General features: G+C 33.8%; 2 protein-coding genes across 2 annotated transcripts in view; one reads left to right on the top strand and one right to left on the bottom strand.

Annotated features, from left to right (window-relative positions):
- Nucleotides 1–2,870, bottom strand: part of LOC133188237 (semaphorin-2A-like) — a 57,378-nt gene extending 54,508 nt beyond the window's left edge. The window contains exon 1 of the mRNA XM_061323615.1: nucleotides 2,752–2,870. Coding sequence (XP_061179599.1) covers nucleotides 2,752–2,866 — 115 coding nt within the window. The 5' untranslated portion in view covers nucleotides 2,867–2,870. The remainder of the gene's footprint in view (nucleotides 1–2,751) is intronic.
- Nucleotides 2,871–5,658: 2,788 nt separating this feature from the next.
- LOC133188558 (uncharacterized) lies at nucleotides 5,659–8,941 on the top strand. Its single transcript, XM_061324029.1, has 3 exons — nucleotides 5,659–6,632; nucleotides 7,143–8,083; nucleotides 8,474–8,941. Exons 1-3 carry the CDS (start codon nucleotides 5,708–5,710, stop codon nucleotides 8,735–8,737), a joined length of 2,130 nt encoding a protein of 709 aa, XP_061180013.1. The 5' UTR covers nucleotides 5,659–5,707; the 3' UTR covers nucleotides 8,738–8,941.
- Nucleotides 8,942–16,567: the final 7,626 nt, after the last annotated feature.

Genomic DNA, 16,567 nt, shown 5'->3' with positions numbered 1-16,567 from the left:
AGCCATTGCCTTAATTATGTCTCAGCCAAAGAATGCTTATTGCTTAGACAATATCAAACACTATTTCTTCCTGTTTTCGTATTGTATTTGATAGATTACTATGAATTAGAAACACTGTAATATGATCTAAAACAAAATGAAAAAAATCCAAAAGTGAATGCCTATGAATATTAGTACATAATAGGTACCCTTAATTTGTTTCGACATCTTTTACAACTTGGAGCATGCGCAATCTAATCTAAACTGACGGTCTAAGGCTGAATAAAAATATAAGATGAATAAAAGTTTCACACAGTATCGGTTTGTAAGTCAAATCAAATATAGTGCATAATCTAATTTATGTACATTTAGATAAACCAAATCAACACAATTCATATTTCAAACAATAGTTAAAACACAGTATTTAAGTATCAATGGACTGATTCTAGAACCTATGATTTTCTGTATGAAAATTCTTATAAGTGAATTGTTTATTGACATTATTAAACTATACATTCCCGGTAAAGTTATTATTACTGTATTTGACCATTGTTGTCTTGAATAGATAAAAACTGAGTATGTATAATCCTGTATTATATCTAACATGCTAGTTGCACATACAATACATAAGTACATGTACATGTATGTACATGTATATATATTGTCAATATATAAGTGTACATGTAAATGTACCAGAATTCATGATCTATAAGATTTTACCTGTTAAAGACATATATATATATATATATATATATATATATATATATATATATATATATATATATATATATATATATATATATATATATATATATATATATTTAGATCGAGTATACGGAGCTAACTACAACCGCTATAAAGAATTAACATTTATAATCATGCTTATATTTGGTAAGAAATAAGAAATATTGATATATTAAGTACAAAACTATACTCACATTCAGTGAAGTATTTCAGCTACTGTTCTTTGTCTTGCAAGATTTCAAAATGTTTGACCCACAGAGAGATAAAGTCACGTGGAAACTGTATGCAGCTGGGATGGGCTGCCTCAGCCCTAGCCATGGAACCCCACTGTGTTTTTCCATTAACTCCCGATCAACACATTAGAGAGGAGACTTAATCCCCAGATTAACTGATTGCATCGATATCTTTTGTCCAACAAAATTGATGAATTACCATTTCATACTCTTTGTTTGTTGCATAAAATATTTTATTGAAATGTTAATTTTAAACTGAAATTTAATTTGATAGTAAGGTCACCTTTTAATAAGCAGCATTAAAGATATTTTTTCAGATTTTTTTTATCATAATTACATGTAAAATTATTCAATGTATCAGGTAACTTTTTTTTAAAGTTTGATAAATATACCATATTAATAAAAAAAAATTGATTTAAAAAAAATAGTTATTGAAACTGCAATTATTTCCATAACGTTTTAAAAATGTTTTTATAACATTTTAGACAATGTTAAATTAATGTTGTCTGGTAACATGTCGTTTTTCAATTTGGAATTTATATTTTTTTTTTTAATTCTTAAAAAAGATTTTTAAAGTGTTACTTTGTTTGTGTAACTATTAGAAATATATATTCAAAAAATTAAATGTGTTTTTAAAAAACATTATGAAAACGTTTTAAAAATGTTATTACAAATGTTTAAATAGGAATTAAAAATAACGTTTTTCAAAATGTTTTTACAATGTTATTTAAATGATGGTAAAATGATTCTAAAACACTGTAAAAATGTTTTGTTAGAAACGTTTTCTGATAACGTTCTTGCAACTGGAATGAAATGTTATGAAAAACATTATATAAATGTTTTCTTAGAACGTTTTCTCAAAACGTCCTTACAACCTGATTATAATGTTATACTAACGTTTTTAAAATGTTTTCTTAAGAACGTTTTCTAATAACGTCCTTACAACCGGAATATAATGTTATGAAAACGTTTTGTGCTACCTGGGTACGTTATCCCCAAAAAATAGAATACCTGCCGTTCATATTAATCAGAGTGATCTTCAATAAATTTCTCCAACTCATCCATATTTTACCGCAACATGCTACATGTATATATGTACAGCATTAGATATTTTCTGTTCCGTTTTCCGTACCCTGTGCTTTGTCTACGTTCAGAGATCTTCATGAATAAGAAAATGAACATGACTAAATCAGATCGTATTTTAATAATTAAGGATTAAATATAAAAAAATTATATGATGTATACCGTTTCTGGTATGATTTTTATATCCTTGAATCATATTTTCCGTTTTCCGTTCCGCTTTCCGTTCCGCGTTTTAGTAACACCCCCTGGAGTGACTCAGGTGACCTAAAAATGATTACATCTGTGAAACACACCCCTTACCCACCTTCACACCCTTTTATACAGGAATCCAGTCCTCCACTGATTAAACCACTAGTTTTTGAGAGGGTAAAAATAGTAATGATCTTAGCCTTTAATTTTATATTACCCTAGATAACACGTCACAACTGTTGTTTGCATGTCCCCATAGTATGAAGAAACTCATCTTCCCCCCCCCCCCCCAATAATTTTGCCGATATATACATTACTGTAGAAAACATTGCTAGTATATGCTTGTGCCCCCTCAATAAAAACGTCTGATGACTTTTTTTTTTTTTTTTTTTTTTTTTTTTTGCTTGTCAAGGAATTTTTGGTTGATAGTGCCCCCTCAACTGAAAATACATGGCTGTGCCCCCCCCCAAAAAAAAAAACTGAAATTGCTTCCTACGGGCCTGTATACTAATGAAATTCTTACCTTTTTCTAAAAAATGATTGGAATTGTGAGTCTTTCCCACATGAAAAATGAATAAAATGGAAAAAATCTTTAAAATTATATTCATTTCTCGTCTCATTCCTGTTCGAACTTCCATGGCCTTAACTTGCATCCAGAAATGTTATCAACGTGTTAACTTCCTACTTCCGCGATATTACGAGCTCTCTCATTTACAAACCTTCTTTAGTTAATGATTATATGTAAAACTTTGCTTTGTGTTTGAATATACATATACATTTTGTTGGATGAAAACTTCCAGACTTGCTTTGTATGTTGGAACTGACCAAAATTTTCTTGATTAGTAAACAGGTTAAAAGTTTTTGGAGCAGGTCTATTTCCAAGTATGATTTTTCAGCTAACCAAACTTCAGCAGTTTCAAGATTAAGGAACATAAAAAGTACAATATGAAACTTCTTTTTGAGTTCAGATTTGGATTCAACTTTGCTGCAGTCAAGTTCCTCACTCTCTAAACAATACCCACAATGTTAATTTAATTCAGTTACATTTCCACTACTGTATTAATTTATAACCACAAAACTGTGCAAAGTAATAATTACCTGCAATAGTTAATCGGTTATTTCACTGTAGGACTCCTCATAAACTGTCTTTAAAATTTCTACATGCAAATAATTTTAAAGTAGATATAAAACTCCCCTGATGCTAACAAGATATGTTATGTGTGGTATCAATTGTCATTTTAATTTTGAAATAATTTAGTTAATTTGAATTAACAGCAATTACCTTTTGTATGGCTGTCCACCCAAATTTAACTCTTCTTTGTGGGTATATTATATTTGTATATTATTTATATGTAAAACTTTGCTTTGTGTTTGAATATTTTTGAATACTTTATGAATAACTTTATTCTTCGTGTTCTAAATTTGATTACGCCGAAAAAATATGAAAACTCTCCTAACTGAAGACACCTCTGGTAAAAAAAAGTTGGAGTGCACTTTTTTTTTAAAGATTTTCTACTTAATATGAAATTTCATTTTAAAAAGACCCAGAATTTTGTATTTTAAACGCCCAGAATTTGTTACCCAGAGGTCTCAAAATCGTGAAATCCATTTTCCGAAACCCCCTACCAGGGCGCTCCCCTGGACCTGCTGCATGGGATCTTGGGCGGTCCCCAGACCCCTCGTCGCATACAGGGTAATTTGTGCCTATACTTCGTCAAAGTTCTAGCTACGCCCCTGACATTTGATTATGAAAGATTTTATAGCAGTTGTCATGGTTATGACATTACTTTTGAACCAACCCTCGTAGCATTTGATTGGATGGCGGTTTGTCAAAATCCTAGTAATACCTTGTTACCCGTTGCCATTGTATATGCTAATTAATTGTTTCTATAAAGAATCATTTATTTATTACACACATCAATGTATAAAATAGTGTCTTGGAAAATATACGCAGATTTAATAGGCCTACATATTGTTTGTTTGTAGGTTGTTTAACGTCCCTCTCGAGAATTTTTCACTCATATGGATACGCCACCACTTGCCGGTGGAGAGCTGCAAATTTTGTCCTATGCTCGGCACTTACGGCCATTGAGCAGTGAGGGATCTTAGAGCAGACGCTCTAACCACTGCGCCACGCGGGCGACTAGGCCTACATATAGTTAGAAAAGAGGACCTTATAGTTTTTTTTTTCTCTCTCTCTCATAACGATTTTTTGAGAAACATCAAAGTGGGCCTAGTTTTTAAGACGCATGAACCATATTTTTTTCTAAAATCATGTCGTAAAATTTATGCAAAACTACGGATGAAATGTAAGCGCAGCATCCAGCGCAATATTCCGTTTATATTGAAATGCGCTCTCGCATTCACTGGCCGTCCATACCAAGCACTCGTTGGAGTAGGACTAGACGATGTTAGAGATGTATGTACTTATGCTTTACTTAATATGTCACAGCAAACGGGATTGGCATTATTAAAAGTATATTTCATACGAAATACAATATTATATTCAAAGTACAAGTAAGGTGAAGTAGCTCAATAATTAATAATATAGTGCTGCAATAGACTGATCCTTAAAGCGACAGTTAGTACATAGACAGTGATGCTACCAAACATTTGGGCGTTCTATGGTAAATCCACTATGATTTAATTTTTTCTTTCGATGTGTGGGTAGCTCCATCCTGGGACAATCAATGTACAAGATGCACAGGTTTTAGAGGTAGTGTACAGTTACTCAAACAATGAAAATTCATCTTTTGCTTAAAAGTATTCAAATGCTGCAATGTTAGAACTATCTTTGATTTCGGTTGTTGTTTAATAGCCCATAGTACATATATGAATAGTCAAATACTTGCGACTTTTTGTCTATTTCTTAAAAAAAACATTTTTCTGAAAAACTGCATTTAAATAGCTTTATCAAGCTTTTTTGAATAGCTTAATAAAGCTATATAGCTATTTCAAGCTATAGATTGTGCTGGACCTGTCAAATGTGAAATGACAAAGTTACAAACCAGAAAACTACAAAGGCTACTGTGAGATTTTTTCCCCCAAAGATGGCGGACAAGGGACATATAAACTTTTGAAAAGTGTGGATTCAACTACAACTGCATTTGGGTCAACTCCATCTCACAGTTCTCCAAAAATAAAGCCACACTTCATAGAGATGTCAGACTTCAAATGAGTTGAGCATAATTGTTCCAGTTCCATCATGATCAATTAACAAATTATATTTTGATGGGTCTAAAATAGATCTATATTCACTATTTCTTCATTATTTCCCCTAAGAAAGCCATTAAGGCTGTTTAAAGGCCTTTAAGGGGGAGGGGTACATTGAGTGTGATTGCACCCTTAAAAAAAAGAACAAAAATATCATTTTTGTTACAAAATAAATTAATCCATTATACATTATTTTTCAGCTACACAATGTCCATTGAGAGGCAGAATATAGTGTGGGAATCAAGACCAGTACACATAGTTTTATAATGGCAGTCTTCAGATGTCGATACAAACTAAAACCTAAAGTAGTGGCCATAAGTTCCTTCCTTTGCATTGCTCTGACTGTACATTACTTCATTTCGTCCAATTTTAGGACTAAAAGCCAAACCAATTCCTTTGGAAGGAAGTCTTACTCTAGAGTTTATATGTCTAATGATGCTCAAAATCCGAATCAACAGATTGAGGTTTGTAGGATACACCAGCTACCACTTTACAGCCGAGAAATCGAACATGCTATTCAACCAATGGATAAACCTCTTGTATGCAATGGAACCAACCTGTTTTATTTTAAAGACAATATTTTATCAATAAATATGAGTGTCTTGTACCCGATTCATAATACCATAGATTTGTACGAATTTAAATCTAGAAAGTTGGAAAATAAACCAGTTATAAAAGCATGTGAATATAGGGGAATAGAAAGAGTGACAGATTCATTTTTCACATACACGGAGAGTATCATCAAAGAAAAGGAACCATTTAACTTCCTAATCAAGCATGACTTTGTACGAGTGAAATGTCTGTTAAATTCCACTGTCAATTTAATCAACGCAGATGAGAACGAGACTGAAAAAAATGTTGACAGTGACGGCTCTTATAACGAAGCTGACGAGAGGATCGAATCGGAAAGGAACATCTTTGAGGAGTATCTCGTAGATTTTGACCAGTTTTTAGTCCAAGTTTATCCTCGAGAGGAGGTTTTTAAAAGAGCCTCCGCCTTGCCAGATTCACTCGGTTCGGATCAGATGAATGTGATGCTGATTATTTTGGATTCTATGTCTCACATGTCATTCCGTAGAAAACTGCCAAAAACTTACAGCTTTTTAAAGAAAAATTTAGCGTCAACAATTCTGAATGCATATAATATTGTTGGTGATGCTACTCTAGCAGCATTGATACCAATTTTAACAGGTAAACATTGGCATGATAAAATTTTAAAGTATCTTGTGTATAAAAGTTATTGTGTTCTTCATGCAAATTTTTCCAATCATATCCTTTTTACCTCATCTGATCCAAAGGCTGAGGAGAGTTTTTGTCTTATCAAAACATGTCTGTCAAGTGTTGAATTAATTTATAGATCTATACATCTATTCATGTTCAACTTCAATAGTGTAAGATGTAGAAACTTCAAACAGGTCATGCAGTTTGCCAGATATTCATTACCAAGAAAAATGGCAAGGTTGACTAATTTGACTTAATGAGTTTATATCATTTAATCATTGAATCACATTATATAACAATTATTACTTTTTTTTGGGGGGGGGGGGGGGCAATATAAGGATTTAGCAACCCTCAAAGTATGATATCAACCTCGATCATTAAGAATCGTATTCTTCGGATAGCAAGACCTAAAAAATAGCAATAATTTTGTAGTAGTCTATTAACTGATGGTGTAACATGAATGTGCTATGCTTCTTGTAGGTAAAACAGAACTCAAGTTACCTGAAGTTAGAAAAAGCCAGGAAGACTCTTATTACATGGACATTTATCCAATGATCTGGAAGGAGTTTAAGAAAAAGGGATATGTCACCATGTTTGCTGAGGACGAACCTTCAATTAGTGCTTTTAACCTTAGATTAAATGGTTTTAAGGAATCCCCAGTGGACCACTATATGAGACCATTTTGGCAGGCCATCTGGGACTCTGAACTCCGAGAAAGGAGCAAAAGATATTGCACAGGTGGTACGCCACATCATAAGTTTTTATTAGAATACCTGAAAGACTTCTATGTGAAATATCAGAATATTTCCAAGTTTTCCTTGACATTTTTGGCCGAATTGACTCATTGGGATAATAACCCAGGAGAATATTTAGATATGGATTTTATGAAATCGCTGAAAATGTTCAGCAAGTTGGGATTTCTGGACAATACTCTACTGATTGTGATGGGGGACCATGGTGCTAGATACGGGAGGATCAGACGTACATTACAGGGGAAAATAGAAGAGAGGCTGCCCTTCATGAGTCTTCATTTTCCTCATCGATTTAAACTTACACATCCTCATTTGATTAAACTTCTTTCAAAAAATGCAAATCGACTGACAACACCTTTTGATGTTCATGAAACACTTAGGGATGTCATTGACTTGTCAAGGTTGTATAAACCTGTGATACCTAGCAGAGGAATTAGTCTCCTTCAGGAGATTCCGGCCAATCGTAATTGTGCGTCTGCTCATATTGACCTACATTGGTGTTCATGTTTAGTGCAAAGTAAGGTGGACGCAAACAGTGATAATATAAAAGTCATGGCAGATGAACTTCTTCATTATATCAATGATTTGACACTGCCATTGAGGGACTCATGTCATGAGCTTTCAATTCTTAAAATAAAATCTGCAAATTTAATTAGTCCTAATGAAAAAGTAAGGAATTACTGATAAAACATTTGAATATTAACAAATTATACTGGGTAAAATTATTATTGACTAGAATATAACTTTTCAGTTTATTTTTAAATTAATTCAAATGGCTTGCAAGATAAACATTTTCCTGCATGTGTGTAACTTTTCAGTTAATTTTTAAATTAATTCAAATGGCTTGCAAGATAAACATTTTCCTGCATGTTTGTAACTTTTCAGTTAATTTTTAAATTAATTCAAATGGCTTGCAAGATAAACTTTTTCCTGCATGTTTGTGTGAGTGATCTCTACGGAAATGATGCATGTCAAAAGCATCTGTGAAGTACAAGTTAATAAGCTTCATTAAAGTCACTCTCTTCCCTTGGAATAAAATCATATGTTCTTCTATTTCAGGTTTTGAAATTTTTGAAAACAGTGGATGCTGATCAGAGAGTGGCCAACTTTAGTTCAGAAATAAATGTAGATGTAGCACATTACCAAATAACCATGGAAACACTTCCAAACTATGCACGATACGAGGGCACAGTGACAAAGAACTTGAAAGACAACAAATATGAAGTTTTCCGCAGCGTCAGTAGGTTAGATCACTATGGCAACCAGTCTGCCTGTGTGATGAAACAGTATCCAGATCTCAGAAAATTTTGTCACTGCAGATGATATTCATTGAGTTTTGATAAACTGTTCTCACATATCATGGATACAAAATCAGGTTAGATGTGTTCTTTAGGTGGGTTAACAGGTAACTGACCATGGTTAGTGAACGAAACTCCTGAATGTATACTTCCAGGAATGCAGGCAGCAGTTACTGGCCTTTGAAATTTTAGGGTTATTAATTAATTTGAGATTCGGGACATATAGTTTTTAGCTCACCTGAGCTGAAAGTTCAATTGAGCTTTTCTGATCACATTTTGTCTGTAGTCCGTCTGTCTGTCTGTCCATCTGTCCATCTGTAAACTTTTCACATTTTCAACTTCCTCTCCAGAACCACTGGGCCAATTTCAACCAAACTTGCCACAAAACATCCTTGGGTGAAGGGGATTCAAGTTTATTCATATGAAAAGCCACACCCGCATTCGAGGGAAAATAATTCAGAAATAGTGGAAATTTGGTGGCATATTTTAAAAACCTTCTTCTCCAGAACCACTGGCCCCAAAAAGTTGAAACTTACAGGAAACCTTTATTACATAGTGAAGAATCAAGTTTTTCAAACCATGACTCCTAGGAGTAGGGTGGGGCCACAATGGGGGATCAAAGTTTTACAAATTTTACGAAGTATATAGGAAAAAAATCTTTAAAAATTGTCTTCTCAAGAACAGCAAAGCCATGTTTAGTCATATTGATACATGTATGGAAGCATCCTCAGGTAGTGTAGATTCAAATTTGTTCACATCATGACCCCTGGGGGTAGGGTGGGGCCACAGTTTTACATAGAAGTATACTAGTGTAGGAAAAAATCTTTAAAAATCTTCTTCTCAAGAATAGCAAAGTCTTGTTTCATCATATTGATATGTAAGCTTCCTCAAGTATTGTACATTCAAGTTTGTTCAAATGATGTGATGACCCCCGGGGTTAGGGTGGGGCCACAATGGGGGATCAAAGTTTTACTTAGAAGTATATAGGAAAACATCTTTAAAAATCTTCTTCTCAAGAACAGCAAAGCCATGTTTAGTCATATTGATATGGCAGCATTCTCAGGTATTGTAAATTCAAGTTTGTTCAAATCATGACCCCTGGGGGTAGGGTGGGGCCACAATGGGGGATCAAAGTTTTACATAGGAATATGTAGGAAAAAATCTATTTCTCAAGAATAGCAAAGCCATGTTTAGTCATTTAAACAATAAAATGCTTTCTTTGGTTGTTAGTACGGGAAATAATGTTGCAGCTGTTGCAGAAAAAATACATAACCCGCATGAGCGAGTTATGTAATTTTTTTCTGCAATAGCTGCGACATTAATTCCTGTACTAACAATGAAAGAAAGACATTTTATTGTTTATATTAACATCTGCATAATAAAACATTCAAAGAAAAATCAAATATGTTAAATATTGTATTATAGATGTGAATGTCATTGTATGCATAATTAATGGAACAGCCTTTGCTCAAGAAATCTATGCAGGTGGCTAGCTTAGTGTTGTTTACTGACTGATGAACAGCAATGGTTTTCATAAGAAATAAAGGAAATAATATTCAGTGGATGTAAATATATTGATGTGGAAGCATCTTCAGGTAGTGTAGATTCAAGTTTGTTCAAATGATGACCCCAGGGGGTAGAGAGGGGCCACAAAGGGGTATCAAATTTTACAAAGGAATGTAGAGGAAAAAATCTTTAAAAATCTTCTGGTCAAGAACAGCAAAGTCATTTGTTATATTTATATGGAAGCATCCTCAGGTAGTTTAAAATTCAAGCCCCCCTCCCCCCCTACCCCCAGTTTACTTTTCAAAACTGAACTGATTTGTGCTTTTCCTAGCCAATGTGCTCAGGTGAGGGATGTGGCCCATGGGCCTCTTAGTCTATCCACCTGTCTGTCTGTTTTCATCAAAATCTTTAACCTTGGTAATAACCTTTGAACTGTTAGTTCTAGGGCTTTCATATTTCACATGTATATTCTTTGTGACAAGACCTTTCTTTGGGTACCAACATTTTTTATCTCATGACCTTGACCTTGGAAGTTTTACCTACTTTTGTAAAACATTAACCTTGGCCATAACTTTAGAATGATTAATACTAGAGCTTTCATATTGTACTTGTATATTCCTTGTGATAAGACCTTTTCTTGGTTTTCAACATTTTTGACTTAATGACCTTGAACTTGATGTTTGACATGCTTTGAAAAACTTGAACCTTGGCTATAAGCTGCTATATGGGGACATCAGTGTTTCTTAAACACATTTTGTTAAAACATTTTTCTTTGTTATGTGATATTTTTATAAGAAATTTTGTCAATGAATGTAAATATTTCATTGCCTACAGAATGATTCAATCTCGTGAACCTTCTGTTTAATTTAGCCATGTGACTGCTCATGTGTGAATCTTTTAAATTATTTTTCTTGTTTTCTCATTTCTAGATGTCATTTTTCTCAGTAATTTGACTCCATGATTAAGTTCCTTTTTTTTTATAAACATGTATATATTTACAATTGGTGATTTGTATAATTTTAAATCAACAATATCACTATTGAATTATACACTCTTACTACACAAAGTAATATTATATTTCCTTATTTGTATATTACATTATTTGTTGTATATTTACATGTATGTAATTTACGTGTGTGGGTAATCATTTTCAATATTGATTGTTGTCTTACTTTTAATTTTGTATAAAAAATATATTAAATGAATTTCTAAAAATCTCTGTTTTGATTTTCCTTCTAATACTAACTGTAGTTGTTCATCCATCTAAAAAATGAGTCAATTTGTTTTCAGTGGCAGATTTAAGGGGGGTGCACCCGGGGCGCCCCCGTAAAACTGTCAAAGTTAGCGTAAATCATAGTTTCATCGAGAAAATGTAAAAATGTGTACTCGGTAGACTTCATTTTTACCTTACAAAATCTCTAGAATCCAGGAGCTTCCGGGGGCAAAGCCCCCTGGGCCCCCACCAGGACGTCGCCCTGGACCCACTGCCTACTAACTTCAATTCCTGGATCCGCGCCTGGTTTGTATTCAAAATTTTAAACTACTTTGACAACACTAACAGTAACTTTGTTCTTTAATACATGCACGTAGTATTGAAAGTGGGGGAAGGAGGGGGACAGCCATAAAAATATTTGACAAGCAAAAAGAAAATGATAATTGTCCAAAACTTCAGAATCATATAATTTAAGGACATACGCAATGTACCTTACCTACTGATAATTTTTCAAGATATTCTTAATTTAAGATTATGGTGTCATCAAATTTTCGTAGACAAGCATGCATTACCAGGAGTTTTGAAAAGATATCAATTGATGAAAATTCTTGTATAATTCAAAGAAAAATATACAAAAATTACTGAACATATGTCCTAGATGTTTTGTTTATCCAAACTTGTTTTAGAAGAAGTTTACAACAGCTACTTTAAAATGTAGCACATAGTTCCTTTAAGTATTGTTACTCTTCAACTCCAGAGAAAAAACAATAAAATTCAGACTATGTTGTGTATGTCCTTAAAGGGGGGGGGGGGGTCTAACTTTTTTATAATCAAGTTACAAACATATCTGTAAATACATTAACATAGGACGATTTGACTAAACTGCAAAACGTGGTGGGGACGAACCGCCTTTTTAACATTTTTCAACAGTAAAAGGTTATGTTTGGACCCCCCCCCCCCCCACTACGTGCCTGTAATATTCTCTGTTATAAATGAGACAAGTACTAATATTGTATGAAAGCCCATTGAGCTCATTTTCGTAGGTAACAAAAATATATTTTTCGCGTTATAACGCGAAACTTTCGCGAATAAACGCGTAACTTTCGCGAATAAACGCGTAACTTTCGCGAAAAAACGCGTAACTTTCGCGTTATAACGCGTAACTTTCGCGAATAAACGCGAAACTTTCGCGTTATAACGCGAAATTATACATATATAGTCATGTTACTCAGGAACCTGTGATCTTGACTGACAGATAAAAAACATGAACGCAGAGGGGGACTTCTATGAATTTATAAATGACAATTCTTCAGAAAATGTAAAAGAGAATTGATGCGAGAAATGGATAGATTAGTGTTGATTTTGCATTTAATCTCAAAACCCTAATTAATTAAATGAATATTCCTTTAAAGGTTTTCTTGTTTTTCACTTGTTGAATCCAAGAAATTCTGTAGACTAATTTTTTTTCTCAGGAAGATCTCCACTCGTTGCTTTCTTTGAATAAATTGTCAATGTTTTCGTAAGTAATGGTATGACCAAATGATGCAACCTTAAAATACAATGTTGTATATCTTCAGTGAGTCTATCGGAGATGAAATATTTGATACGAATATTTGTCATCCAATTTTCACATTAGGTTACTCATGTAATGTGACACAATTGTTCCGTGAAATACAATTTTACTTCATTGTTGTCAATTTTCTGAGATCTTTTATTTCAAATTCTATATAGAGTGTTCAATCTAGTTAAAATTAGACTTGTATTTTCGCTCCTCTACTATACGCTTCAACACTTGTATTGAACAGCATTGAGAAAGACAAAATGTGACGGCAAAAAAGATTTAGAAAGAGGAAAGACACATTCAATGGCGAGAAAACATAAAATTTCAGCTCGTGATAATCCAAGTTCAACATAGTCTTTCGTTTTTCACTGAAATGAATAAACTAGATCATTAAAAAGTAAAACAAACTGCAGACTTATGCAAATGTCTCTGTTTTACAGGGAAAGTTTCGCGTTATAACGCGAAAGTTTTGCGTTTATTCGCGAAAGTTACGCGTTATAAGGCGAAAGTTACGCGTTTATTCGCGAAAGTTTCGCGCTATAACGCGAAAGTTACGCGTTTGTTCGCGAAAGTTTCGCGCTATAACGCGAAAGTTTCGCGTTATAACGCGAAAAATATTTTTTTTTTAATCTACGAAAATGAGCTCAATGGGCTTTCGTAAATATGCGAGTAAATAGTAAATACACTTATCACATTCTAATAAAGCCGAATTTTATTGAACACATGTACAAGACATTTTTAAAAGCAACAGGTTTTAATCCATTCATGCTCTTAGTTCTATACGTGCACATCACAGAGCGACACGTAGCATCATCTTTTTCCAAATCAAAGGGAGGATGGGTGGGTGGGAGGTCCTTTCTCTTTCTCACAGGAACGAAAAGTTGGGGATGAAGGAGGACAATCCGCCTTGAAATGAAATTTTCCATACTAAACTGCAAAAAAACTTCTCTCGCAAAAAGGGGAGGGGTGGCAGCCCCCCCCCCCTTCCCTGACACTAGGTGTCTGCATGAAAAATTTAGCTTGTGATGAATTGTGCAAGATGACGTATAAAGTGATGCGATTGCTAAATATTTGTATACTTGTCAAGAAAGTCAAATATCGTTTCATTTACTACACAAGAAATGAGGAAAAATTAGATGAATATGTAGCAGTATGCTAAAAAGTAGGAACTTGACTATCAATAAAATTTATGTCATAACATGTGAGTTTAGTATTTAGTAGTTTACAATACTAAGTCTTGTCTCCTGTACAAATAATTTCCAACAAAGTCTTGGATCCACTCCCTTATTCTTTTAATTAAATTGCGTCTTAAAAAAAGTAATAGGACATTCAACTCATTTACTAAATTTTAGCATATGAAGTTTGAACTCGGCCTTGAATAGACTTATGGAGAAAGTTATAGTGCAATGTGGTATTTATCGAGGACTTGTAAACGTGGATTTTAACAAAATTTGGAGAAACTTTGACTGTTCTAGTCAGAATCAAGATGGTTTATTTACTCTCACAGTTTATTGGTCTATTTTTAAAACACTTTTTCTCGAAGGAAAGAAAATACATGTACAGAGTTTTCCCGCGAATTTTTTCTTTTCACACGTTGAAAATATCTCAAAAATTTTAACAGATAAATTTCAGTATTTCACTTTTTGAAAATGTAGTAAATTGCACTTGATATTAGTTACTTATAATGCCCCAACAAAAATTCATTATGCATAGTTCTTTCCTGAAGAAAAAAAAAATAAAATAAAAAACTACAGACACTTGTCAATATGTTACTCCGAACTAAAATCAACGGTGCAATATTGGAATTGAAATAATTTTGTGTTTTTTCTTGTTGTTTTACGTCCCTCACTCATATTGAATACGCCACCATTTGTCGGTGGAGGGCTGCAAATTTTAACCTATACTCGGCACTTAGGGCCATTGAGCAGTGAGGAATCTTTTTCATGCCAGCACCTACTGCGACACGGGACCTCGATTTATACGGTCTCATCAGAAAGACCGGTCTCCACGTCCCACAGTGGGATTCGAACCTGCGACGTAAGGATCATCTCCTTACTCCGCGACTCTAGAGCAGACGCTCTAACCACTGCGCCAAGCGCGGGTAAATCAGAATAAACAACTTATATTTTAAAATTTTGCAAATTTCTTTTTTTTTTTTTATTTCCACAGCAGAAATTTGGGAAATTTTAAATATAAGATCAAGAAACTCGAGGAGAAACTTAAACAAAGATATTATGCAGTCTGAAATACGGGTTATTAGAGGGGGGAAATGAACATCAATAAGGTAACAATACGCGATTGTGATTTTGTTTGAGAAAGTTTGCTGGAAAATTAAATTGGCATGGTGCTATAGAGAGTTTTAAACTTCACTGAGGAGTTTATTTTGTCTCTGTTCATGATAATTACATGATTAAAATTCTATATTCTAGGTATTTTCTGAACTTTGTTCACTTTAGTTACCTTTTAAAATTATTTTTTTATTATTATTTGGGGGGGGGGGGTGGTGTTTTCTTCAATTCACTGCAGACCAATGATAATACTTTTAGTTTTATTTATTTATTTATTTTGACTTGTAATTTGCTCTTTGTTAGCAAACCTACAGAATTTTTCAGTTATTTGAAATCCACGTCTGTTATATCACATATCTTTTGCATCATGTACGTCATTGACCTCTATGACATCACCATACATGACATCATAAATGTCACAATATACCCCGTTGTTTGGGAAAGCTATCGAGAAAATGGATAGGAAGGTAGTGGTAAGTAATATTAGTTACATAGTTTTGTAGTGACAGGGTACGGGATGATACCTGGTTAGTAAATTTCATACCTGGCGAGGCGAAGCCGAGCCAGGTATGAAATTTACTAACCAGGTATCATCCCGTACCCTGTCACTACAAAACTATGTAACGAATTTACCCCACCGATGAAATGTTTATGGTCTGTGGTTTGTAAAATTGTTTTTCTCCGCTATATGTTTCATCACTCATACAATGCCTATTATGACGTCACGTTGTGTGACGTAATGTTGTTTTGCGAGTGTTTCATAACGTACTGACAGTTTCGAAGACTTTTAGTAAAGTGAGAAAAAGGTTCCATCTCGTTATTTAAGTTGATTAACTTTTTACTTATCAACAGACACCCGCAAACCTCGTGAACTCGAGTTGTTTGAATTGTTACAAAAGAACGATAACTCTGCATCAACCATGTATTGATTTTCAAGCGACTAGGTATAAGTAATACACCCCCTTCACGTGACAAACTTCAACCAATCGGAAGCAAGGATTTCATCGAAAAATCATCAGAGGTGGGGTAATATTTTATTTTGTACTTTTTTTTACATGCACGTAAAAATTATAGGCAGACGTTTTCGAATTCACAAATTATGTTGCTCATTGTCTGGCGTTTTGGCCTTGGTCAAGTTGTTATGGAGGAGTGCTATTCTATGGATGCTATGTTTATGTGCTATGGAGGAGTGAGCATTCCCCTGCCGACCGGTCACATCCGCCATGTGCTCCTTGTCATGATCGGGAAATAACAGAAAAATCCGTTGACAAATTCAGTGTGTAAATA

Source organism: Saccostrea echinata, unplaced genomic scaffold (assembly GCF_033153115.1).
Source record: "Saccostrea echinata isolate AGI-Se365-2 ecotype Australia unplaced genomic scaffold, CSIRO_AGI_Sech_v1 ptg000016l, whole genome shotgun sequence".
NCBI lineage: Eukaryota > Metazoa > Mollusca > Bivalvia > Ostreida > Ostreidae > Saccostrea > Saccostrea echinata.
This window is presented reverse-complemented; position numbering and strand designations above follow the sequence as displayed.

Bases quoted from the DNA above. Each gene is read 5' to 3' on its own strand.
- LOC133188558 (XM_061324029.1), top strand. From the start codon at position 5,708: ATGGCAGTCTTCAGATGTCGATACAAACTAAAACCTAAAGTAGTGGCC. The intron at 6,633-7,142 runs GTAAACATTGGC...TGCTTCTTGTAG, and splicing joins ATTGATACCAATTTTAACAG to GTAAAACAGAACTCAAGTTA. The intron at 8,084-8,473 runs GTAAGGAATTAC...CTTCTATTTCAG, and splicing joins TAATTAGTCCTAATGAAAAA to GTTTTGAAATTTTTGAAAAC.